Raw genomic sequence first — 26,707 nt, forward strand, 5'->3', positions numbered from 1 at the left:
GGCAAGCCCAGCACCCCCGAGTTCTTTGCCTGTGAGCAAAGATGGTTACTCACTTACTCAGCTCCCTGCAGAAACCCTTCCGCCAGGTTCACATTTTTAAAAAGGAGTACTAATCGGCGTCAGCGTGACCACTTGTGAGGGAGGCCGAAGAATTACGGTAGGCCATAGGATATGGGGTGGCTCCCATTAATTGTATGGAAATAGGGCTTAAGTGGTCCCATTTTCGCCTCCTATTGTTGCATCACAAACTATTTGGTGCCTGGCACGGATCTCGTTTTTGGCTCTCCCACTATTCACCGGCCTCGTTTCGCTCGAGTGAGTGTATAACGAGGCCAGAGAATCGCGCACTGTAACTTCTACTTTAAAAAAAATAAAACATGGAGGAACAGGGCCAAAAGATCGCAAATTAGTTTTAACAGTAAGAAAAAGACACTGAACATGAAAGAATTGGATTATAATACTCCTTTATTCCTCCTTTATCTTAATTACACACAATTTTTAGGATTAACATGTTACAACGTACATCACGAACTACAATGGTCTCATTAGCACACAAAGTCCCTTTTAAGTACACAAGATAACTATGTTAAGATACACTTCTCTCTGAACCCAAGTGAATGTCTCCTCAAATTCCCTTTCTAATTCTTATACTGAGACGCCTTGGGCGGGATTCTCCGAGCCTCCGCGCCGAAATCGTGATCGGTGCAGGGGCGGAGAATAGGCATCAAACCCGAGATCGGGTCCGGCGCCACTCCCACGATTCCCTGGTCACCGGAGAATCGGCGCCAAACGCGCCCACGATCGACGCGGCGTGGGTAGGGGGCCATTGAAAGAGGACCCCGCGGCGATTCACCGAGTGCAGCTGGCCGAGTTCCCAACGGCGTGGTCCTCTCATGGTTCCACCCGTCAGGAACTCGCCTTGGCGGCTGAAGACTCAGTCCACGCCCGCCCTGGTGGGGAGCGGGGGGTGGCCTCCAGGACGGCCAGGCTACTGATCAGAGGCCACCAATCGGCAGGCGTGCGCGATCTGGGGGGGGGCAATGTTTATGGTGCTGGACCGCGGCATGGGTCGGCCATATCGCATGGGGCGACCGCGGAGGCCGCCGCTGTGCGCATGTGCGGACCTCCGACCGGAAGTGCAGGACCCCGTATCGGCTGCCGGAGCTGCGAGGAGCACTCCGGGGCCCTGCTAGCCCCCTGCAAATCGGAGAATCATCCTGGACTTTCTCCAACTAAGTCCAGAGTGTTTCGCGTGCGTTTTTACGCGGGCATGGGGACATAGCCCACTGGACTCCGGCTTCCACATGAATGATTTCAAAATCTGCTTTCAGAAGTAACACTGCTGCTCTATCAAGGTTTCACTTTCAGGTTTTACACCTCCTCCTTCAGGTTTCCTTTGTCTCAGAGGTTTTTGCGTAACCTCCAAGTTCCAACCACCGCTTTCCTCAATTATTTCAAAATAATGGGCTGGATTCTTTGACTTGAAGACTAAATGCTGATGCCGGTGAAGAAACAGTGGGGTTTTACACCAGAAAAATGGCTCAAAAGCTGAACCGATCCTCCGTCTGGTGGGGGGGGCTAGCAGGCACACGGTGTAAAGACCCTGGCTTTACCTGCGGATAGGGCCGGAGAATTGCCGGGTCCGTGTCCGTACATGCGCACGGCAGCGGCCTGCCGAAAACTGCCCCCTGTAATTACCACCGGAATACCCCCCCCCCCCCCCCTCCCCACCCCACCAGTCTCCCCAGCCCCTGCCAAAGTCCCCCCTGCTCGCGGAACGGCGCCCCCCCCCCCCCGACCGTGATGCCGCTGGACTCAGTCCGCAGCTGCCACGCCGGGTTTTCGAAAATGACATCACCTGAGGCCATCCCGAAGGCTTCGAGTACGCCGTTTTGAAGGGGGCGGAGCAAACGGGGATTCTCCGGCCGATTGCCAAACACTGCTGGTTTATTTACTCCACACAGCATAGCCCTCTCTAGGCACAACAGAAGCACAGTTGGAATTGAAACAAATCCCCACACATACAAACACCTTTGTCCAGCATGAATCTAGCTGTGCCTTCCATGCACAGACGCATTAAATTAAACTCAGTTAAAACTGTATCTTATTTCTGATGTTTACCAATACAAATATAAACCCCTTAAAACAACCTTTGTTTTCGTTAAACATGTGCCCACACCCAATCCGTTCCCCATAATATCGAGGGTGCGTAAAGCGGCCACTGGGACACGTGCCCTTAAGCATATTGAGAAGCTTTATGTGGCCAATTATAGAATCAAAGAAGTTTACAGCATGGAAACAGGCCCTTCGGCCCAACCTGTCCATGCCGCCCAGTTTTTACCATTAAGCTAGTCCCAGTTGCCCGCACTTGGCCCATAACCCTCTACTACTACCTCTGGCAGCCCATTCCAGACACTCACTACTCTCTGAGTGAAGAAATTGCCCCTCTGGGCCCTTCTGAATCTCTCCCCTCTCACCTTAAACCTATGCCCTCTAGTTTTAGACTCCCCTACCTTTGGGAAAAGATGTTGACTATCTACCTTATCTATGCCCCTCATTATTTTATAGACCTCTATAAGATCACCCCTAAGCCTCCTACGCTCCAAGGAAAAAAGTCCCAGTCTATTCAGCCTCTCCTTATAACTCAAACCATCAAGTCCCGGTAACATCCTAGTAAATCTTTTCTGCACTCTTTCCAGTTTAATAATATCCTTCCTATAATAGGGTGACCAGAACTGCACACAGTATTCCAAGTGTGGTGGTACCAATGTCTTGTACAACTTCAACAAGACGTCCCAACTCCTGTATTCAATGTTCTGACTAATGAAACCAAGCATGCCGAATGCCTTCTTCACCACCCTGTCCACCTGCGACTCCACCTTCAAGGAGCTATGAACCTGTACTCCTAGATCTCTTTGTTCTATAATTAAATCTGTCAATCTGCTTCCACCACCATATTACACTGGCCAGCAAAAGACAGAGTAGAGTTGGCTGGTTGTTCTTTCAGCAGCTTTGGTGAAAGGGCAAGAAAGAAGATTAGTTCCTTTGGAGGTGCCCAGTGCACATCGCAGGCACCCCCCCCCCCCCCCCCCCCCCCCCCCGAATCCAGAGACTATGTCCTCTTCTTTCTGTTGCTTGTTTGTTGTCCCAGTAGCACCCACTGCTGCTTGGACTGCTGGAGCTGTCGACTAATTTGATTGGTCGGTAGCTCTCGAGGGCAGGGCTTCTTCTAATTGATGGGCAGAAGTCCAATCCTTACCTCATTCAGGAAGTCTGTTAGAGCCGCTAGGCAGCATTAATTAAAGCCGGTTGATTCGGGACCAATTTAAAATGCAGCCCTAGGTTTTTGTTTAGTGGGCTCTTCACACCAGGAGAACTTCCGGGATTCTCCCCTACCCGGCGGGGCGGGGGAATCCAGAGTAATGGAGTGGCGTGAACCACTGCGGCGTCGGGCCGCCCCAAAGGTGCGGAATTCTCCGCACCTTTAGGGGCCAAGCCCTCACCTTGAGGGGCTAGGCCCACGACGGAGTGATTTCCGCCCCGCCAGCTGGCGGAAAAGGCCTTTGGCGCCATGCCAGCCGGCGCCGAAAGGACTTCGCCGGGCGACGCATGTGCGGAAGAGTCAGTGGCCGCTCACGGCATCCCTGCGCATGCACAGTGAAGGGGGTCTCTTCCGCCTCTGCCATAGTGAAGACCATGGCAAAGGCGGAAGAAAAAGAGTGCCCCCACGGCACAGGCCCGCCCGCTGAACGGTGGGCCCCGATCGCAGGCCAGGCCACCATGAGGGCACCCCCTGGGGCCAGATCGCCCCGCGCCCCCCCCAGGGCCCCGGAGCCCACCCGCGCCATCTACTCCCGCCGGTAAGGTAGGTGGTTCAATCCACGCCGGCTGGCAAGGGTTGACAGCGGCGGGACTTCGGCCCATTGCGGGCCGGAGATTCGCCGGGGGGAGCCCGCCGACCGGCGCGCCGCGATTCCCGCCCCCGCCGATTCTCTAGTAGCAAAGAATTCGGGACACGGCGGGGGCGAGATTCACGCCAGCCCCCGGCGATTCTCAGACCCGGCGGGGGGGGGTCGGAGAATCGCGCCCCTGTTCTTTGAAAAACGTGAATACCAATTTGGGTTAATTTTGCTTTGCTGATAATAACTGCATTTATCAAAATATTCCACAAAGTTGTCATGCATTGACTTTTGTTTTAAAATATTTGATTGGAGGTGAGCAGCGGGATTCTCCGATCCCCCGCCGGGTCGGAGAATCCCTGAGGGGCAGCGCGAATCCCGCCCTGCCTCCCCGACGCCGGCTGCCGTATTCTCCGCCGCTGTTTTTCGGGCGGGGTTCACGCCATGCCGGTCAGGGGCCATTGGCAGCGGCCACCCCACCAATTCTCTGGGCCACGATGGGCCTAGCAGCCGTCCATTTTTGGCCAGTCCCGCCGGCGCGGGTTAGACATGGTCCTACATGGCGACACCTGGCAGGTAAGTCGGTGGGTGCAGTCCTCGGGAAGGGGGGCTGCGACCCCGGGGGGGCTCCCCCGGTGGCCTGGCCCGCGATCGGAGCCCACCGATCTGCAGGCAGGCCCGTGCCGTGGGGACACTCCTTCCTTCCGCGCCGGCCCCTTTAGGACTCCGCCATGGCTGGCGCGGAGAAGAGAACCCCCCGGTGAGATCACGCCGGCCCTTTGGCGCAAGCGCGAACTCTCGCAGTCCCTTCGGTGCCGGCTGGCGCAGCGCCAACCCCTCCGTCGTCCATCTAGCCCCAGAAGTGCCGAGAATTCTGCACTTTCGGGGGCTGTTGACACCGGAGTGGTTCGCGCCGGTTTTCCTGCCGGCGTGGGGACTTATTCCCTGGAAAGGAGAATCCCGCCCCAGGTTATACTGGGACAAAAATGAGAGGGAATTTAAATAAGCCCCAAAATTTGATTTACCAGATTTCTCACAGTAATTAAGTTCACTACTTACCTGAGATCCATCAGGTTATCTCTTTCTGTTTGCAATTCCTGTAATTTACTCTGCAAGTCAATCACAGACCGTCTAATATTAAACTTCGGCTTTTCATGACATTGAATATTCTGAAAAGGGAGGAAAATGGACAGGACATTTTAGTACAACTAAACTTCAATTTCAATTTGTCTGCATGGAAAATAATTTCAGGTCCATTGCTTATTTAATTTTAAAAATTGCACTTGTATATGAATACTAACAATAAGAAAAAAAAAAAATACCATATCACAAATCCTAACTTTATTTATAACACATGATAAACACTATTCCAGTACATTAAGATGATTAGTCAATGAGTCCTTTCAAAGGTGTATATCATCACAAAACTCCTGTTAGAAGTTCTTATAGAAAAGAGTATGCACGACTTTAAGGACCAATTTGTCCTGCATCTAAGGGATTGCAGCATTTTCCCTGAACACATCCAATAGTAATACTGAGAGGAGGGCTGATTCTCCCTATTCATGATACTCTTTACTTTTGTCAAGATTTTTCAAGGACAGCATTACTTTCATTAATTTTCTGTGAAAAAAAACTGGAGGAATTTAAATGTACTTTAAGTTATCAAAAGCAAGTAATATGGGGGGAGCAATCGCACTAGAAAGGGATCTAGCGGGGGGGGGGGGGAACAACTGGGTTGCTGCTGCGGAAATCAAAAAGGAAATGGCTAAAGAGTGGGTGGACGGGGATGGAATGCGACGCCGGGGGAGCGAGTGGGAGCGCGGAGGCGGGATATGGGACTGGCCTAGAGAAGGTGATGGCTAGTCGACACGGGAGGGGTGCAGGTAGCCCCCTAGTGAGGCTGATCACGTGGAACGTGAGAGGCCTGAACGGACCGATTAAAAGGGCTCGCGCACTTGAAAGGATTAAGGGCAGACGTGGCTATGCTCCAAGAGACGCACCTGAAGGTGGCGGACCAAGTTAGGTTAAGGAAAGGATGGGTGGGACAGGTGTTCCACTCAGGACTAGATGCAAAGAATAGAGGGGTGGCCATATTGGTGGGGAAACGGGTAGCATTTGAAGCAAAGAACATCGTAGCAGATAGCAGAGGTAGATATGTAATGGTGAGTGGCAGGCTGGAGGGAATGGAGGTTGTGTTGGTTAATGTATATGCCCCGAATTGGGACGATGCGGGATTTATGAGACGGATGCTGGGTCGTATACCGGACCTGGAGGTAGGAAACTTGATATTGGGAGGGGACTTCAATACCGTGCTGGACCCAGGGCTAGATAGATCCAGCTCAAAGACCGGAAGAAGGCCGGCAGCGGCCAAGGTGCTCAAGGGGTTTATGGACCAAATGGGGGGAGTGGATCCATGGCGATTTCTTAGACCGAGGGCCAGGGAGTTCTCCTTCTTCTCCCATGTCCATAAAGTGTACTCCCGGATAGATTTTTTTGTTCTGGGAAGGTCGTTGATCTCAAGGGTGGAAGAAGCTGAGTATTCAGCCATAGCGGTTTCGGACCATGCCCCACACTGGGTGGACCTGGAACTAGGAGAGGAAAGGGAGCAGAGAGCACTCTGGCGATTAGATGTGGGATTGATGGCGGACGAGGGAGTGTGTGGAAGAGTGCGGGGGTGTATTGAGAGATACCTGGAGGTCAATGACGACGGGGAGGTCCGTGTGGGAGTGGTATGGGAAGCACTAAAAGCGGTGGTCAGAGGAGAGCTGATCTCCATTGGGGCCCACAAAGGGAAAACAGAGGCCAAGGAAAGGGAAAGATTACTAGGGGAGATTTTAAGGGTGGACAGGGAATTTGCAGAGACCCCGGAGGAGGGACTGTACAGGGAGAGGAGACGACTCCAGACGGAGTTTGACCTCCTGACCACCAGAAAGGCGGAGGTGCTGTGGAGGAAGGCACAGGGGAGGAGGTATGAATATGGGGAAAAGGCTAGTCGCCTGCTGGCTCATCAGTTGCGAAAGAGGACAGCGGCGAGGGAGATAGGGGGAATTAGAGACGAAAAGGGAGCCACGGTGCGAAGAGCAGGGAAGATAAACGAGGTGTTCAAGACCTTTTATGAGGGACTGTATAGGTCCCAACCCCCAGAGGGAGAGGAGGGGATGCGGCAGTTCCTGGATCAATTGAGGTTCCCGAGGGTGGAGGAGCAGGAGGTGGAAGGCCTGGGGGCACCGATTGGGGTGGACGAGGTTATTAAGGGGCTGGGGAACATGCAAGCAGGGAAGGCTCCGGGACCAGACGGGTTCCCGGTGGAATTTTATAGAAAATACGTGGACTTGTTGGCCCCGTTGTTGGTGAGGACGTTCAATGAGGCCAGGGAAGGAGGGACTTTACCCCCGACAATGTCGGAGGCGACGATATCGCTAATTCTGAAGAGGGATAAAGATCCGTTGCAGTGCGGATCCTATAGACCTATTTCATTATTGAATGTGGACGCCAAATTGCTGGCAAAGGTACTGGCATCGAGGATAGAGGACTGTGTCCCGGGGGTGGTGTACGAAGACCAGACAGGGTTCGTAAAGGGGAGACAACTGAATGTCAACGTGCGACGACTATTAGGGGTGATAATGATGCCCCCAGTGGAGGGGGAGGCAGAGATAGTGGCGGCAATGGATGCAGAGAAGGCATTTGATAGGGTGGAGTGGGAGTATTTATGGGAGGTGTTAAGGAGGTTTGGGTTCGGGAACGGGTTTATTAGCTGGGTCAAACTTCTTTATGGGGCCCCAACGGCAAGTGTAGTCACGGGTCGGCAAAGATCGGAGTATTTCCGATTATATAGGGGAACAAGACAGGGATGCCCGCTATCTCCACTGTTGTTCGCGTTGGCAATTGAACCTCTGGCCATGGCGTTGAGAGACTCCAAGAAATGGAGAGGGGTGATTAGAGGGGGAGAAGAACACCGAGTCTCGCTATACGCGGATGAGCTACTGTTGTATGATAGAGGTTATGCAGATGTTGAGGGAGTTCGGAGATTTCTCGGGATATAGGCTTAACATGGGGAAGAGTGAACTATTCGTGATACACCCAGGGGACCAGAGTAGAGAGATAGAAGGCCTGCCTCTAAGGAAAGTGGAAAGAAACTTCCGATACCTGGGGATTCAGATCGCTAGGAGCTGGGGAACCTTGCACAGACTTAATCTGACACGATTGATAGAACAAATGGAGGAGGACTTCAAGAGGTGGGACATGCAGCCTCTGTCGTTGGCGGGCAGAGTGCAGGCAATTAAGATGATGGTCCTCCCGAGGTTCTTATTTGTATTTCAATGTCTCCCTATACTAATCACTAAGACCTTTTTTAAAAAAATAGACAGGAGCATCACAAGCTTCGTGTGGGCAGGGAAAGTCCCGAGGGTAAGGAGGGGGTTCCTACAACGTAGCAGGGACAGAGGAGGATTGGCGCTACCGAATTTGGGCGACTACTATTGGGCCGCCAATGTGGCGATGATTCGTAAATGGATGATGGAGGGAGAGGGAGCGGCGTGGAAAAGACTGGAGAGAAAGTCCTGTAAAGGGACGAGCTTAGAGGCGCTGGTGACGGCGCCGCTACCGATCTCACCTAAAAAGTTTACCACGAACCCGGTGGTGGCAGCAACATTGAATATCTGGGGACAATGGAGGCGACACTGGTTCGGGTTTGGGGAGGGGTTTGTCAATTGGGTTAGGCTGTTGTCCGAGGTCCCGATGGCGAGTGTGGCCACAAACAGGAGTTGGTCCGAGTACTTTCGGTTGCACCGAGGGACGAGACAGGGATGTCCCCTGTCCCCCCTGCTCTTCGCACTGGCGACTGAACCGCTGGCTATGGCACTGAGAGAGTCGAGGAACTGGAGGGGTTGGTGCGGGGTGGGGAGGAGCATAGGGTGTCGCTTTATGCGGACGACCTGCTGCTGTATGTGGCGGACCCGGTGGGAGGAATGCCACAGGTAATGAGGATCCTTAGGGAATTCGGGGACTTTTCGGGGTACAAGCTCAATATGGGGAAGAGCGAGCTGTTCGTAGTTCAGCTAGGGGACCAGGAGAGGGGGATTGGCGAGCTCCCACTAAAAAGGGCGGAGAGGAGCTTCAGATATTTGGGGGTCCAGGTGGCCAGGAGCTGGGGGACCTGCATAGGCTTAACTTGACAAGGCTGGTGGAGCAAATGGTGGAGGAGTTCAAGAGGTGGGACACGTTGCCGCTGTCCTTGGCGGGTAGGGTGCAGTCAATCAAAATGACGGTGCCCCCAAGGTTTTTGTTCCTGTTCCAGTGCCTCCCCTTGTTTATCCCGAAGGCTTTTTTCAGGCGGGTTAACAGGAGTATAATGGGGTTTGTGTGGGCGCGAGGTACTCAGAGGGTGAGAAGGGTGTTCCTGGAGCGGAGTAGAGATAGGGGGGAGCTGGCGCTGCCCAACCTCTGTGGGTACTACTGCACCGCCAATGCGACGATGGTGCGCAAGTGGGTGATGGAGGGGGAGGGGGCTGCATGGAAGAGGCTGGAGACGGCGTCCTGTGTGGGTACGAATCTGGGGGCGCTGGCAACGGCGCCGCTGCCGCGCCCTCCAAGGAGGTATACCACGAGCCCAGTGGTGGTGGCGGCCCTCAAAGTTTGGGGGCAGTGGAGGCGGCATAGGGGGGAAATTGGGGCCTCGGGGTGGACCCCATTACGGGGGAACCATCGGTTCGCCCCAGGAAGAACAGGTGGAGGGTTTTCGGGGTGGCACAGGGCAGGGATACGAAGGTTGGGGGACCTGTTTGTGGACGGGAAGTTCGCGAGCTTGGGTGAGCTGGAGGAGAATTACGGGCTCCCCCTGGGAACACCTTCAGGTACTTACAGGTAAGGGCGTTTGCCAGACGGCAGGTGGTGGAATTCCCGCGGCTACTGCCGCACACAGTACAGGACAGGGTGCTCTCGGGGGGGGGGGGGGGGATTTCGGAAACTTACCAGGTGATGCAGGAGGAGGAGGCCTCGGTGGTGGAGTTGAAAGGTAAGTGGGAGGAGGAGTTGGGAGAGGAGATCGAAGAGGGGACGTGGGCAGATGCCCTAGGGAGGGTGAACTCTTCCTCATCGTGCGCGAGGCTCAGCCTCATACAGTTCCAGGTGCTGCACAGGGCACACATGACCGGGACAAGGATGAGCCGGTTTTTTAGGGGTGAGGACAGTTGTGTTAGGTGCTCAGAGAGCCCAGCAAATCACACCCATTTGTCTGGGCATGCCCAGCGCTGGAGGAATTTTGGAAGGGCGTAGCGAGGACGGTGTCGAGGGTGGTAGGATCCAGGGTCAGACCGGGCTGGGGGCTCGCAATATTTGGGATGGCAGAGGAGCCGGGAGTGCAGGAGGCGAAAGAGGCCGGAATTCTGGCCTTTGCGTCCCTGGTAGCCCGGCGAAGGATTTTCCTTCAGTGGAAAGGTGCGAGGCCCCCAAGCGTGGAATCCTGGATCAGCGATATGGCAGGGTTCATTAAATTGGAGAGGGTGAAATTCGCCTTGAGAGGGTCGGTACAAGGGTTCTTTAGGCAGTGGCAACCGTTCTTAGACTTTCTGGCAGAACGATAGACATTGGTCAATGGCAGCAGCAGCTTGGGGGGGGGGGGGGGGGTTACTTTATATTTGTTTGTGTTATTTACACTGGAGGGTCTGAGGGGGTGTATACACCTGTTGTGTTAAGTCGGGGTGTTAATGTTAATTTATTATTTATGTACGGGGGGGGGGGGTTGCTTTTTTCAGATTGTGTTTTGTACTTAACCCTGTTGGGTTCCTTTTTCTTTCTCATTTTGTTATTGATATTTTGTGAAAACCCTTGATAAAAATTTTTTTTTTTTTTAAGTTATCAAAAGCAGTGATCAGGTCTTCTTTACATTCTAACCCTGGATCTGCCCATTGTAGAAACCTTGCTGATTTGTTGTTCGCTAAATTTCAAATTGGGGCATGTTTGATGGGAATTAAGTTTACAGAAATCGGAGAATGATTTTAATCGGAGAAGATAGAGTTTCAAGCATTCTTCATCTGCACCCAGGTAAGACACAACAATGGTCAAAGGGTCATTCTTCTTTTAAATATTCTCCAATGTTAAAAATATATTTGTTTTGCTCAACACTTTGCATATCATCTTTGTACTATGGAATTTTGTCATCCTATTTTGCCAAAATAGAGTTATATTAGATATGCAATCTCAGTACATTTTCAATGTGACTGCGGAGATATTTGCCTATAAAGGCCACAAGAACCAACGTGTTTGATCAATATATCTTAAAATATGGGGCTGGATTCGCCAAAAATGGGACGATGTCCCCACTCCAGCGTAAAAACGTTTCATTCCCCAGTTTCTTGCAAAAAATAAACGGCTATTCACCTACCTGCAGGGGAGCTTCACGCAGCTTTGGCTACGGATACGGGCCCCGCATTCCCAGTTCCGAGTCCACGCATGCGCACAGTGGCGGCCTCCAGCGGCCGGGCCGAGCGCCATGGCGGACTCGGACAGCGGACCAAGACCAAGAAACAAGGCCCCCCCTGATCGGACGCGCACCACTGCATCAGGCCGGCCTGATCGCTGCCCCGGCCGCCCATAAGGCACCCCCCCCAGGTTCTTGATCCCCCTGCCCCCCACCTGGGCGGCCACGGACCGAGTCCGCAGCCGTCGCGTGAGTCTCAACCGGCCAGGCCACATTAGTTTCATGCCGTCAGGAACTCGGCCGGCCGGAATCGGAGTGCTGCTGGGAGGGCATCTGGCAATGGCCCCCCAGCCAAGGCGACACCAGGCCCGATTCAGTCGGGAACATCGATTCTCCGTATCCGCGCCAAACGCGATTTCGGCACGGGGCTGCGGAGAATCCAGCCCCTGGTGTCTATCAAATAAGGTGACTACTACAGTAACAAACTTCAACAGTTATAGTATTTTCTCCCCTGTGATATATTAGTATCCTCTCAACCTCCTCAAAGGCATCAACAGTGTTACACAGGTAAAGGCAGGTCTCTGGTACTTCAACCAATTAGTTACCTTCATGTATGTGCTAGATGAGTGGTAGAAGACCATTCAGTCATAGAATCATCATAGAATTTAGTGCAGAAGAAGGCCATTCGGCCCATCGAGTCTGCACCAGCTCTTGGAAAGAGCACCCCACTTAAGCCCACGCCTCCACCTTGTCCCAGTAACCCCACCTAACCTCTTTGGACACAAAGGGCAATTTATCATGGCCAATCCACCTAACCTGCACATCTTTGGACTAGTCATGTGGCTAGTACATATCACAGCTAAGTTGAATCCTACCCGTACCACACATCCACGCGTCAATAATAATAATACTGTTTTTGTCACCCAGCTCTAAAAAACTTGAAACGTTAACTGTTTCTCTCTCCAAAGATGCTGTCAGACCTACTGAGTTTTTCGAGCATTTTCTGTTTCTATTCCAGATTTCCAGCCTCCGCAGTATTTTACTTTTTATCTCAGTTTCAGTCAGTTCAAACAGTTTTCATTGATCATTTAAGGGCATGCCTATTGGCGGATTTATTTGACGGACCTTGTCTGATGCATTTGGAAGAACACTGAGCGTGCAGACTGGAGTATTTGATGCATGTGCAGATGCCAATGGTAGCAGAAGGGTGGGTGAGTTGATGGAGGAGAGAAACAGCAACATAAGGGGAGCCCAACAGGAAAGTTACACTGGCTGAACAGATCATAATGAGGCATACATAATGAGGATGGCTGATCGAGAGCACAGACATCCTTACTTTTGTTGAGACAGCTGCCTTGTAGTGAAAGTACTTCTTTTTTTTTAAACATTGCGAAAAGTAATATATTAATTACTTTAAGATTTTTTGTTATACAGATCCTACTGTCACAATAGGGTTCATTGGTCTATAGTGTATCGTGGGTCAATTAGCATGGAAGTGCCTTAAGTTGGGATAGATGCCCGAGCTTGACATAGGGAGCATGAGAGGCTGTGCGCGATGGATGGAGTGCCATATAGCTTGGCACTGGGGCATGAGGTGGTATAGATGGAGCATGGGGAATGTGTGAGGGATGCGGAGGTATGATCACTTCTACAAATTGTTTACCTCATTTGCACAGTCTTCCATTGGCTTCTCCATGCATGGTGATCCAGAAGACGGAATGTTGTTTCTGGACACAACCAAATCCAGGTCATATTTCGTAGTCTGTGGGGATTTGTTACGAGGAGCTTTTGAGATAGAAGCCTGGAATAATGAGCTACGAAATGTAGATCTCACATTTGGGAAGTTTGCTGTAAAAGAAAAAAAAAAACAATTTTTACACAAATAATTGTTTAGCAGTACAGAACTGGAGTATTTCTGAAAAAAGACATTGGACACAATTCAATGGCATCGTTGCACCCGACTTGGTGGCGGGATGAGGCTATTGAATCTCACAAGAGGTCTGCGTCGACATTCGCGAAGTTCAAAATGTCTTGCGCGATTCAATGGAATCCCACGGTGCCTAGCGATTTGGATTACGCTCTCGCTGGCAAGATCCAGGCGCACATATTTTAATGATCTATTAGGCTCATTTAAATGTGCGCTCTCCCAATTCATCTGGGGCCCATGATTCACAGGCCTCAGTGCTGTTTGGTATTTACTCATAAAGTCATGAACCTTGGGGGGTGCCTTTTCATATGAGGTGCGATGATGGGGGCTCGAGGATCCCGGAAGATGTAAGTTGGATGAAGTGGGGGTGGCGGTGGTGGTGGTGGTGGTGGTGGGGGGGGGGGGGCGGTCCTGAGGCCACAGTAGAATATTGGTCAGAAGAGATTCTCATTAAACCATACATTGCTCTGACCAGACTTCAATAAACTACAATCTTATTGAATGATTGGGAAGGCTCAAGTACCAAGTGGCCTATTCCTGCTCCTGAGCTCGCCTATGCAGGAAATGACTTTAAAAATGCCGTTGAATAGTGGGATCCTTCTCGGCACCACACCCCGCGAAACTCGCCATTAAGACTTTAACTTGAGTCCGCTGAATCACCCATTGGCACAATGATATGGTTTGTTCATCAATAATATCAATCTGTAATTTTGCCGGCTGACCAAACATATATTCAGCGGTTTAAAACTAATTTTTTAACGACAAGAAAAGACACTGGCTAAAGGAGACAGCCACAAGTCACCTGAATGTCTGGTATTGCAAGTTAATCATCTTCTGGAAGTTTCGCTATGAACTGCAAATTAGATATGTCCAGGCAGCCTCATGGAATTCCAGACCCAAGGATATCAAGAGCTACTTCAAAGGGATTTACTGAAAAGAATATGCCAAATTATGCAGACAGACATATTGAGTGTCAAAGATCTGTAGAACACAGACGAGATTGAGGGCCAAGAAAGATAGAAAATTAGAAAACGTTCCAGACACCTATAGAAAGAAACAGCTTACATCAATTTTGATATAAATGCCGTCAAATTAAATATTTTTAGATTAGTTCTGATGCCTATTCCCTAATAATTATATTTTAGGTTTCCCCTCACACCTCATTGGGAAGACCTGTGGCGGTTCAGAAAGCTTTCATCAGTTGCTATATTAGCTTCATCCTCTTGGGACCAAGGTGTGTGACCAGCGGCAGAACCAAATCATTCCACGATTATGGCTTCCATCAGAAATTGGTAGGGTGGTACAATAGCAAGTTATGCTTCAGCACTGCCTTTACATCTCCTTGCGCATTCGCTACATTACCCAACAGTTGATGTAGAGGTTGCCCAAAGCAAGTATCAGGCTGCCACTTATGAGCACAAATGAAAAGGAAGTGCAAATGTATTTTGGGGAAAGGGAGGTAAAGAGAGGTGCTTAAATCTATTCCCCTTTGTTCCAAATGTGCAAATAATACTCCCATAAACTCACTATACTCAAATCATTGACAACATATTAATAACAGTATTGGTCAGAAGAGTTTCTCATTAAACCATACAATTCTCTGACCAGACTGCAGTTCGAAAACGATGCCTGGTTCTGCTGGCCAAGAAAAAAAGGGAAAAAACAGAAAATGCTCGAAAAACTCAGCAGATCTGGCAGCATCTGTGGAGAGAGAAACACTGAGTCGAATATGACTCTTTTTAGAACTTCCAGTTCTGCTTTTCTCTCCACGGATGTTACCAGACCAAAGTTTTTCCTGTACTTCCAGTTTTTATTTCAGATTTCCAGCATCTGCATTATGTTGCTTTTATTCAAGAACCAAGGGAGTTGTTTAAGTCTTCAGTATAAAAGTTCTGGATAATGGAGGGCAGTATTGAGCTTTTCAACCTTGGCAAGAGACTTCTGAAAAATGGATATAAAGGTTTACAAGTAATGAATGTCCTTCTGATCCCAGCTTTCACAACTCCAATTTGTCTAAATTCCTACTGCCCACAACAGGTTATGCAAAAGGTCCACAGCTAAATACTTGCACCGGCTGCTGTCCGTGTCCTGGTTTTCTATATTTGTTCACAAGATGTGTGCGATACTCATACAGCAACATTTATTGCGCATTTCTAGCCACTGTCGTCCTAGTGGCAAAAGCCCACCTACAACGGCATGAGGCAAGGATTTGCAGGATTTTAATCCGCAAGCAATGATGGAATGATAATATATGTTCAAGACAGGACAATGGGGTGCCAATGGTACTCCCATTATTTGCAATGGTAAAGTCACAGGGTTGGAACGTTTATTTATTCAAATAATCTTAGTGAGTTGCTGCAGTGTATCCTGTAAATTGGAACTCCTGAAGCCACAGTGTGCCAGTGATGGAGGGAATGGATTATTGAATTCAGTGGCAGGACACTCAATAAACACGTTCCACTGTCCTGGATGATGTTGAGCTTCGATTGCTGTTGAGGCTGCCATCATATAAACACATGATGCCTTGTAGACACTGGCAAAGCATAGCCTCTGCTCCTATTGCTGTTAAAATGTTTTATTAATATGGTAAACCCTGTTAAAATTCAGCTCAAAATAACAAAGAATATATGGAAAGTGGGAAATTTTGTGATGCTATTAAAGGTAGGGGTAGTTGCAGTTTGCCTCGCTGCAGATGACCATTACGTAGTACCAATGTCATGCAAATAGTCTGACATTTTGTCAGCCCGAGTTTGGATATTGTCCAGGTGTTGCTGTAGTTCTGCAATGGGGTGTTTGATTTGTCAGAGGAGCTGTGAATGGACCTAAGCACATTGTAATTGTCCCCAAACAACCCCACTTCTGACATCATAATGAAGGGAAGGTCATCGAAGAGGCAATTTGAGATCGCTGAGCTGAAAGTGGTGACCAGTGAATTCCTACAGAGACAACTCTCCTCCAACAATCACAACCACTTTCTCATAGATCAGTGACAGTTCCAATCGTTAGAGGATTTCCAGTTTTGTGCCATATTAAGCTGAATGCTGATGTTGCGAGCAGTTTCACACACTCTCTCTCCAGTCTGGCATTTAGCTTTTGCATCTATGCCTGCAATCAGAGAACGATGAAGTCTGGAGCCAAATGGTTTGATGGAATCTGCATTGGGAATTAGTGAGTAGGTTACCGTGAGTACATGTTGCCTCATGGCACTATTGGTAGTGTCATGCGAGAGTACGTTTAAGAAATGGGTATTTATAAATGGGTGTATATGTAAATATCTGTAGTGAGAGTACCTTTAAGAAATGGGTGTTTATGATTCAGCAGCAGCACGGTGGCAGCATTTAGACTTCTGAAGACTGACAACCTCGAGAATAGAAGTGGCTACCACTGACGTAAAAGGTGGATAGGGTTGCCATGGACATTACCCGAGAGTTTTTACGTCAATATGCGTCAGCCAGGATAACATGATGCCTCCTGCAAGGACCGGAACCTTGTAGCTTTATTTCCCTTTTGTTGCCTCTTTTAGATCGGGCTGGACTATCCAGCTTCCCCGCCCTCACTCCCCCCCTCCCTCTCCCTCCCACCTTGACCACCCCCAAACCCCTTTTTAAAAAAATTCCTCCTTCCCTTAAATTATCCTGATATCACCTGGCCACAGGAGGAGGAAGATGTGGGGGGGGGGGGCTTTTTTTTTGAGGGGGGGACCTCTCTTTTTTAAAAAACAACTTGTCTTTTTTTTGCCTGACTGTTCGCACTGGCAATTGAACCACTGGCCATAGCGCTGAGAGACTCCAGGAAATGGAGAGGGGTGGTTAGAGGGGGGAGAGGAACACTGAGTGTCACTCTACGCGGATGACCTACTGCTATATGTGGCGGATCCAGTGGGGGGATGACAGAGGTCATGCAGATATTGAGGGAGTTTGGAGATTTCTCAGGATATAGGCTTAACATGGGAAAGAGTGAGCTTTTCGTGATACACCCTGGGGACCAGAGTAGAGGGATAGATGGCCTGCCGCTAAGGAGAGTGGAAAGAAACTTCCGATACCTGGGGATTCAGATAGCCAGGAGCTGGGGAACCTTACACAGACTCAATCTGACTCGGCTGGTGGAACAAATGGAAGAGGATTTCAAAAGGTGGGACATGCAGCCGCTGTCACTGGCGGGCAGTGTGCAGGCGATTAAGATGATGGTCCTCCTGAGGTTCCTATTTGTGTTCCAATGTCTCCCTATATTGATCACTAAGGCCTTTTTCAAAAAAATAGATAGGAGCATCATGAGTTTTATGTGGGCATGGAAGGCCCCGAGGGTAAGGAGGGGGTTCCTACAACATAGCAGAGACAGAGGGGGACTGGCGTTGCCGAATTTGGGCGACTACTACTGGGCCGCCAACGTGGCGATGATCCGTAAATGGATGATAGAGGGAGAGGGGGCGGCATGGAAAAGGCTGGAGATGGTGTCCTGCAAAGGAACGAGCTTAAAAGCACTGGTGACAGCGCCACTACCGCTCTCCCCGAAAAAGTTTACCACGAACCCAGTGGTGGCGGCAACATTAAGTATCTGGGAGCAAAGAAGGGGCGGACGTCGGGGCATATGTGAGCACAATGCTGCACTCGTTAATGGGATCGGAGGCCCCGACGGGCCCATTGGAGGTGGAGGGAGCCTATCGAGTTATGGCACGAAGATTGAGGGCTGGAGAAATTCCTCGAGCCATAGTGGTGAGATTTCTCCGATATAAGGACAGAGAGATGGTCCTCAGATGGGCAAAGAAAACTCGGAGCAGTAGGTGGGAGAACGCGGTGATCCGCGTATATCAAGATTGGAGTGCGGAGGTGGCGAGAAGGAGGGCAAGCTTTAATCGGGCCAAGGCGGTGCTGCACAAAAGGAAGGTTAAATTTGGAATGCTGCAGCCGGCAAGACTGTGGGTCACACATCAAGGGAAACACCACTACTTTGAAACGGCAGAAGAGGCGTGGACATTTATTGTCGAGGGGAAACTGGAATAAGCGGGCTAGAAAAAGAACGTTTGGGACAAAGTGGTGGGGCGAATATGTGGGGTGAAGAGGGGGAAGAGATGATTTCCCAAGTTGTTAATCCTGCGACCCTGTAACTTTTCTCTCTTCCCCATGTCGTGGGGGAGGGGGGGAGGGAGGATGAGGAGCTGGGGGCGCCGGCCATTGGGGGCGGGGCCAAGAAGGAAGTGCGGGCTTTGTTCCCGCGCTATGGTAATCATGGCGGGAACAGGGAAGCAGGAAGGAAGGGGCCTCGCACAGTGGGAGCCGAGGTCACGGGGGGAAGCCGAGGTCGGCCATAGTTTGCTGACTTCTGGGAGCAACATGGGGGGTGCAATTACGCTAGTGAGGGATCTAGCGGGGGGGGGGGGGTTAACTGGGTTGCTGCTGCTGGGGAGAAGGGGGAGCTGGTATGGGGTGGGGTGGTCGGGGCGGGAGGGCGCCGTTGGGGGGAGATACGGCTACGTGGGAACCGGGTGAGGAGCTGGATTGAAAAAGGAGATGGCTAGTCGACAAGGGGGGGGGGGGTAAAGAGCCCCCCAACCCGGCTGATCACGTGGAATGTGAGAGGGCTGAACGGGCCGATAAAGAGGGCACGGGTACTCGCACACCTAAAGAAACTTAAGGCAGATGTGGTTATGCTGCAGGAGACGCATCTGAAACTGATAAGACCAGGTCAGACTACGCAAAGGATGGGTGGGGCAAGTGTTTCATTCGGGGCTAGACGCAAAAAACAGGGGGGGTGGCTATACTAGTGGGGAAGCGGGTAATGTTTGAGGCAAAGACCATAGTGGCGGATAGTGGGGGCAGATACGTGATGGTGAGTGGCAAATTGCAAGGGGAGGCGGTGGTCTTAGTGAACGTATATGCCCCGAACTGGGATGATGCCAACTTTATGAGGCGTATGTTAGGACGTATCCCGGACCTAGGGGTGGGGAAGTTGGTAATGGGTGGAGATTTTAATACGGTGCTGGACCCAGGGGTGGACAGATCGAGGTCCAGGACCGGAAGGAGGCCGGCTGCAGCTAGGGTGCTTAAGGACTTTATGGAGCAGATGGGAGGAGTAGACCCCTGGAGATTTAGTAGACCTAGGAGTAAGGAGTTTTCGTTTTTCTCCTATGTCCACAAAGTTTATTCACGGATAGACTTTTTTGTTTTGGTAAGGGCACTGATCCCGAAGGTGACGGGGACGGAGTACACGGCTATAGCTATTTCGGATCACGCTCCACATTGGGTGGACCTGGAGATAGGGGAGCAAAAGGAACAGCGTCCACCCTGGAGAATGGACATGGGATTATTGGCAGATGAGGGGGTGTGTTTAAGGGTGAGGGGGTGTATTGAAAGGTACTTGGAACTCAATGATAATGGGGAGGTTCAGGTGGGAGTGGTCTGGGAGGCGCTGAAGGCAGTGGTTAGAGGGGAGCTGATATCTATTAGGGCACATAAAGGAAAGCAGGAGGGTAGGGAAAGAACTTCTGAGGGTGGACAGACAATATGCGGAGGCACCGGAGGAGGGACTGTACAGGGAAAGGCAAAGGGTACATGTAGAATTTGACTTGTTGACTACGGGTAATGCAGAAGCACAATGGAGGAAGGCACAGGGTGTACAGTACGAATATGGGGAGAGGTTGCGAGCAGGTTGCTGGCCCACCAACTGAGGAAAAGGGGAGCAGCGAGGGAGATAGGGGGGGTGAGAGATGAGGAGGGAGAGATGGAGCGGGGAGCGGAGAGAGTGAATGGAGTGTTCAAGGCATTTTATGAAAGATTATATGAAGCTCAGCCCCCGGATGGGAAGGAGAGAATGATGTGCTTTCTGGATCAGCTGGAATTTCCTAAGGTGGAGGAGCAGGAGAGGGCGGGACTGGGAGCACAGATTGAGACGGAGGAAGTAGTGAAAGGGATTGGGAGCATGCAAGCGGGGAAGGCCCCGGGACCAGACGGATTCCCAGTTGAATTCTATAGGAAATATATGGACTTGCTGGCCCCGCTACTGATGAGAACCTTTAATGAGGCGAGGGAAAGGGGGCAGCTGCCCCGACTATGTCAGAGGCAACGATGTCGTTCCTCCTAAAGAAGGAAAAAGACCCGCTGCAATGCGGGTCCTATAGGCCTATTTCCCTCCTGAATGTGGATGCTAAGATTCTGGCCAAGGTAATGGCAACGAGGATAGAGGATTGTGTCCCGGGGGTGGTTCATGAGGACCAAACTGGGTTTGTGAAGGGGAGACAGCTGATTACAAATATACGGAGGCTGCTAGGGGTAATGATGATGCCCCCACCAGAGGGGGAAGCGGAGATAGTGGTGGCGATGGATGCCGAGAAAGCATTTGATAGAGTGGAGTGGGATTATTTGTGGGAGGTGCTGAGGAGATTTGGCTTTGGAGATGGGTATATCAGATGGGTACAGTTGCTGTATAGGGCCCCAATGGCGAGCGTGGTCACGAATGGACGGGGGTCTGATTATTTTCGGCTCCATAGAGGGACGAGGCAGGGATGTCCTCTGTCCCCGTTATTGTTTGCACTGGCGATTGAGCCCCTGGCCATAGCATTGAGGGGTTCCAGGAAGTGGAGGGGAGTACTCAGGGGAGGAGAAGAACACCGGGTATCTCTGTATGCGGATGATTTGTTGCTATATGTGGCGGACCCGGCGGAGGGGATGCCAGAGATAATGCGGATACTTGGGGAGTTTGGGGACTTTTCAGGGTATAAATTGAACATGGGGAAAAGTGAGTTGTTTGTGGTGCATCCAGGGGAGCAGAGCAGAGAAATAGAGGATTTACCGTTGAGGAAGGTAACAAAGGACTTTCGGTACTTGGGGATCCAGATAGCCAAGAATTGGGGTACATTACATAGGCTTAATTTAATGCGGTTGGTGGAACAGATGGAGGAGGACTTTAAGAGATGGGACATGGTGTCCCTGTCACTGGCAGGGAGGGTGCAGGCGGTTAAAATGGTGGTCCTCCCGAGATTCCTTTTTGTGTTTCAGTGCCTCCCGGTGGTGGTCACGAAGGCTTTTTTCAAAAGAATCGAGAAGAGTATTATGAGTTTTGTGTGGGCCGGGAAGACCCCGAGAGTGAGGAGGGGATTTTTGCAGCGTAGTAGGGACAGGGGGGGGCTGGCACTACCGAGCCTAAGTGAGTACTACTGGGCCGCCAATATTTCAATGGTGTGTAAGTGGATGGGAGAAGAGGAGGGAGCGGCGTGGAAGAGATTGGAGAGGGCGTCCTGCAGTGGGACTAGCCTACAAGCTATGGTGACGGCACCGTTGCCGTTCTCACCGAAGAAATACACCACAAGCCCGGTGGTGGTGGCTACACTGAAAATCTGGGGGCAGTGGAGATGGCACAGGGGAAAGACGGGAGCCTCGGTGCGGTCCCCGATAAGAAATAACCATAGGTTTGTTCCGGGGAGAATGGATGGGGGATTTGGAGCATGGCAAAGAGCAGGGGTAGCACAATTGAGAGATCTGTTCGTAGATGGGACGTTTGCGAGTCTGGGAGCGCTGACGGAAAAATATGGGTTGCCCCAAGGGAATGCATTTTGGTATATGCAACTGAGGGCTTTTGCGAGGCAACAGGTGAGGGAATTCCCGCAGCTCCCGACGCAGGAGGTGCAGGATAGAGTGATCTCAGAGACATGGGTGGGGGATGGTAAGGTGTCGGACAGATATAGGGAAATGAGGGACGAGGGGGAGATCATGGTAGATGAGCTGAAAGGGAAATGGGAAGTAGAGCTGGGGGAGGAGATTGAGGAGGGGCTGTGGGCTGATGCCCTACGTAGGGTAAACTCATCGTCCTCATGTGCCAGGCTAAGCCTGATACAATTTAAGGTGTTACACAGGGCGCATATGACTGGAGCACGGCTCAGTAAATTTTTTGGGGTAGAGGATAGGTGTGCGAGATGCTCGAGAAGCCCAGCGAATCACACCCACATGTTCTGGTCATGCCCGGCACTACAGGGGTTTTGGGTGGGGGTGGCAAAGGTGCTTTCGAAGGTGGTGGGGGTCCAGGTCGAACCAAGCTGGGGGTTGGCTATATTTGGGGTTGCAGAAGAGCCGGGAGTGCAGGAGGCGAGAGAGGCTGATGTTTTGGCCTTTGCGTCCCTAGTAGCCCGGCGCAGGATATTGTTAATGTGGAAGGAAGCCAATCCCCTGGGTGTGGAGACCTGGATAAACGACATGGCAGGGTTTATAAAATTAGAACGGATTAAGTTCGTACTAAGGGGTTCGGCTCAAGGGTTCACCAGGCGGTGGCAACCGTTCGTCGACTACCTCACAGAAAGATAGAGGGAATGGAAAAGAAGAAGACAACAGCAGCAACCCAGGGGGGAGGGGGGGGAGGAATCGGACGGACTCTCAGGGATGTTATTGTACATGTATAGGCACTTGTTTTAGGTAATGTATATTGGACTGTTGGATTGTATCTTTGGAGAGTATTTATTTTTGACCAGGCAGTTGCCATTTAGTTTGGTTTTTGTTTCTGTTCATATATTATTTATTTATTTGTTTAAAACTGGCCACTGTTATTTATATTGCTTTATTGTTGTTTAAAAGAAACACTACGTACTGTTATGTTTGGCCAGTAAATCTTGAATAAAATATATATTTTTTAAAAAAGTATCTGGGAGCAATGGAGGCAACAGAGGGGTGTGCTGGGAGCCTCGGTGTGGTCCCCGATCAGGAACAACCATAGGTTTGCCCCAGGGAGGCTGGACGGAGGGTTCCAGAGCTGGCACCGGGCAGGAATCAGGAGAGTGGGAGACTTATTTATAGATGGGACGTTTGCGAGTTTGGGAGCGCTGGAGGAAAAGTATGAGCTGCCCTTGGGAAATATCTTTAGGTATATGCAGGTGAGAGCGTTCACGAGACAACTGGTGAGGGAATTTCCGCTGCTCCCGACACAAGGGATCCAGGACAGGGTGCTTTCGGGGGTGTGGGTCGGGGAGGGCAAAGGGTCCGGGATGTGCCGGGAGATGAGAGAAGGGGAGGAGCTGGGAGAAGAACTGAAGGGAAAATGGGAAGAAGAGCTCGGGGAGGGTTTGTGGGCTGATGCCCTAAGTAGGGTAAATTCCTCCTCCTCGTGTGCCAGGCTTAGCCTGGTCCAATTTAAGGTGCTACATAGAGCACACATAACGGGAGCGAGGTTGAGCAGGTTCTTCGGAGTGGAGGACAAATGCGGGAGGTGCGGGGGAAGCCCGGCGAACCACACACATATGTTTTGGTCGTGTCCGGCACTGGAGGGGTATTGGAGGGGAGTGACGAGAGTGATCTCGAAGGTGGTGAAGGTCCGGGTCAAGCCAAGCTGGGGGCTTAGCTATATTTGGGGTAGCGGATGAGCCGTGAGTGCAGGAGGCGAAAGAGGCCGATATTGTGGCCTTTGCGTCCCTAGTAGCCCGGCGTAGGATTTTACTCATGTGGAAGGAAACGAAACCCCCCGGCGTGGAGGCCTGGATAAATTATATGGCGGGGTTCATAAAACTGGAGCGGATGAAGTTTGCGCTGAGAGGATCAGCTCAAGGGTTCACCAGGTGGTGGCAACCGTTCCTCGACTATCTAGCGGAACGTTAGGGGGAAGATAGATAGCCAGCAGCAGCAGCCCGGGGGGGGGTGGGTAAATTGTTTGTGTTCTAGATGGGGAGAGGGGGTGGGGGGAGCATTACTTCGTGTTATTTGGTTAGTTTACTATATTATTTAAACAATGTTATATATCAGTTATCACATTACCGTTTTTGTTGATTTGTAAGGGGAAAAATTGTGTTTGAAAACTTTAATAAAATATATTTTTTTAAAAAGAAATGGGTGTTTATTGCTGCAGTCATGTCAGAGAGTGGTGGAGCTGGGCTGTCTGTCAGCTTTTTATTTTCGTTTTAGGCTGTTTGCTGCAGGGTGTGCTTTAGTTTTGTTTTCAGTGTTGGAGCTGAAGTCAGACAAATCAGCTGTACTGCTGTTCTCTCTGCCACAAAAAGACTATCTCTTGATCATTTGGTGAATTCAGAATTATAAATATTTTGAGGAGAAACTTTAACCTGATGTGCTTCTGTTAAAGGTTATGTTTTTTGTAAGTCTTCTGGATGTTAAAAGGACAGCGTAAGCATTACTTAGTGCTGTACTCTTTGGGGGTTGTATTTAAATTAATGGTTGCTAAGATATTCACTGTTTGTTTTAAAAAAGTTAACTTGAGTTCATAGAATAAACATTGTGTTGCTTTAAAAAATACTTTTCCATTTCTGCTATACCACACCTGTCGAGTGGGCCGTGTGCTCCCCATACCACAATCTATTAAAAGTTGTGGGTCAGGTGAACGCCATGATACATTTTGGGGTTCTCTAAACCCTGGCCCACAACAGTAGCTACTCTGCTGATGACCGGGAGCAGTCAGATAGGTCAATACTATTTTTGCAGATCGGATATGCCTGAGCAATTGGCTGGGATAAATGACCACAGTTGACTGAGGTATGATGTGATGAGACCACTGAGGAATTTCCATGTTTGGACATGATCTTCAAGTTAGTTTGCAGAGTGCAATCATGAATAAATATTTTTGTACTGTAATTCCTACAATTGCATCCCATTCTTAACTTTGGCTCTAAGTGCATTCCTCTCTCACTCCATTCCACCGGGGGTAGTTGGTACTTCAGTTTCTTTGGTCCTACTCAAACTCCTTCCCTAAACTACTCCACTGTCTCCATTATACAGAATCTGCTGAAACCCATCGTTTGACCAAACTTGCAGTCACCTCTCATAACTGGGTATCCCCAGGGTTTTTTTATGCTTCAACGGAGAAAGGAACAATTTTCTTGATGAGGTATCAACATGTAATTCTTTCTTTTTCTGTGCACCATCTTGGGATGCTTTTTGCTATGTTAAGCACATTGTTTAAGTGGAAAACTGAGATAAATAGAGTATTGCTGGTAATAATATTGAGGGATACAGAGCTAAGGTGGACAAACAAAGTTTGGGTTAAGATCAGCCATAATGTATTTGAACGGTGGGGCAGGATGAAGGGGCTGATATACCTGTCACTGTTCATAAGCTTTACAAATGACAAAGTGAATAATGTCACCCCACATTGAAAATACAGAAAATCTACCCGAGTAGTTTGGTTTCAGAAACTCTTGAGCATAATGTTGGGTTTCAAAGCAGGCTGTCCAAAATGGAGAATTTGTAAGGCACTACAATCATCACTCGTAAAAGTGCTATAACATCCTCCTTGCAACAACTTTAACACGTTAATTGCTGAACATTGATTAAATTATGACAAAAATGTTTTAGTTTTGCAGTGTAACTCATGAACAAAGTTATCATGATCAAATGTTGGCAAATAGGCATTTAGAACCAAAGTTATTTTCAATGTAGAGAGAACGCGAGAGGTGGAGGCGGTGATGGAATCAGTCTTTTTAGGTTTGCACTTTTTAAGGTGCACTTCACAAGAAATGGGTGCTTGGAGGACATAGCAATGACACAAATTTTGAATAAACTTGAGACTTGGGTCTAGCAATATCTGAAGATTGTAGAAATGCTGGGAATCATACCCCTACAGTACCAAAGTGAACATTGGCATAAATATTTATTTTCCATTGTAGTGTATTGAAAGAAAGGTTTTTCAGTACATTCTCAACATTGCAAACAATGAACATCTAGTGTCCTTTAAGATGCCTCTTTTAAGAACCATCTTATCCATTAGGAAAGGGTGGGGGTAATTGAACCACATTACATAAGGGTAACATTTATGATAGTTGTAGTACGCATCAAGACAACGCCACAGGATAGAACATGGGCCTATACTTACGGTCTGATTTTGACTTGTCGCTAGGGCTAGTTGAGAACTCATCCTGACTACAACTTCTACCTTCATTTAAATTCCAGTTGAATTTGTCCATTGTTAATTTGGTAGCAAGCTCTACCTCTTCCTGAAGTATCTTTGTTTCTTTTGTCTGTCTTTCTAGTTGTTTCCTGTAAGTATGAGCACAAAAATAATGAAAAAGATGTTTTGTTATTAATGCTGGAAAATGTTCTATTAGCCAACAGCAACATCCATCATCTCAACAATCACAAAAGAAAATCAGCCAATGATAAATTGCACTTGATTATAGATAAATCAGTAATATTTTTACTAAAGATTATTCGTGTCTCTATTGCAAGTATATAATAATCAGACCTCTTTTTAAAAAAATATTTTTAATAACCTATTTTCAGTTTATAAAATACAAAAATAGAAAAATAGAAACACAGTAAAACATCACAGAAAACAACAAGCAAAATACATAACCCTCCAATCAACAAAAAAATGAGAAAAAAGGACCACCTCCTCCTCCCCCCAGCAGGTAAGTGACCGACTCCTTGAAGTAGAGATAAACGGTCACCATCTCTGGTAGAACCCTTCAATTGACCCCCCTCTCAGTAATTTTAACCTTCTTCAGGTGTAGAAAATTCTCCATGAAGTCACCTAGCCATGCCGAAG

General features: G+C 49.5%; 1 protein-coding gene across 6 annotated transcripts in view; it reads right to left on the reverse strand.

Moving 5' to 3' along the window:
- Positions 1-26,707, reverse strand: part of LOC140408721 (coiled-coil domain-containing protein 158-like) — a 418,982-nt gene that overhangs the window by 325,190 nt on the left and 67,085 nt on the right. For all 6 annotated transcript variants that reach the window (XM_072496325.1, XM_072496322.1, XM_072496323.1 and 3 more), the window contains 3 exons: positions 26,036-26,199; positions 12,980-13,164; positions 4,959-5,068 (listed from right to left, as the gene is read on the reverse strand). In XM_072496325.1, coding sequence (XP_072352426.1) covers positions 4,959-5,068; positions 12,980-13,164; positions 26,036-26,199 — 459 coding nt within the window. The remainder of the gene's footprint in view (positions 1-4,958; positions 5,069-12,979; positions 13,165-26,035; positions 26,200-26,707) is intronic.

This window comes from Scyliorhinus torazame, chromosome 3, assembly GCF_047496885.1.
Source record: "Scyliorhinus torazame isolate Kashiwa2021f chromosome 3, sScyTor2.1, whole genome shotgun sequence".
Lineage (NCBI taxonomy): Eukaryota > Metazoa > Chordata > Chondrichthyes > Carcharhiniformes > Scyliorhinidae > Scyliorhinus > Scyliorhinus torazame.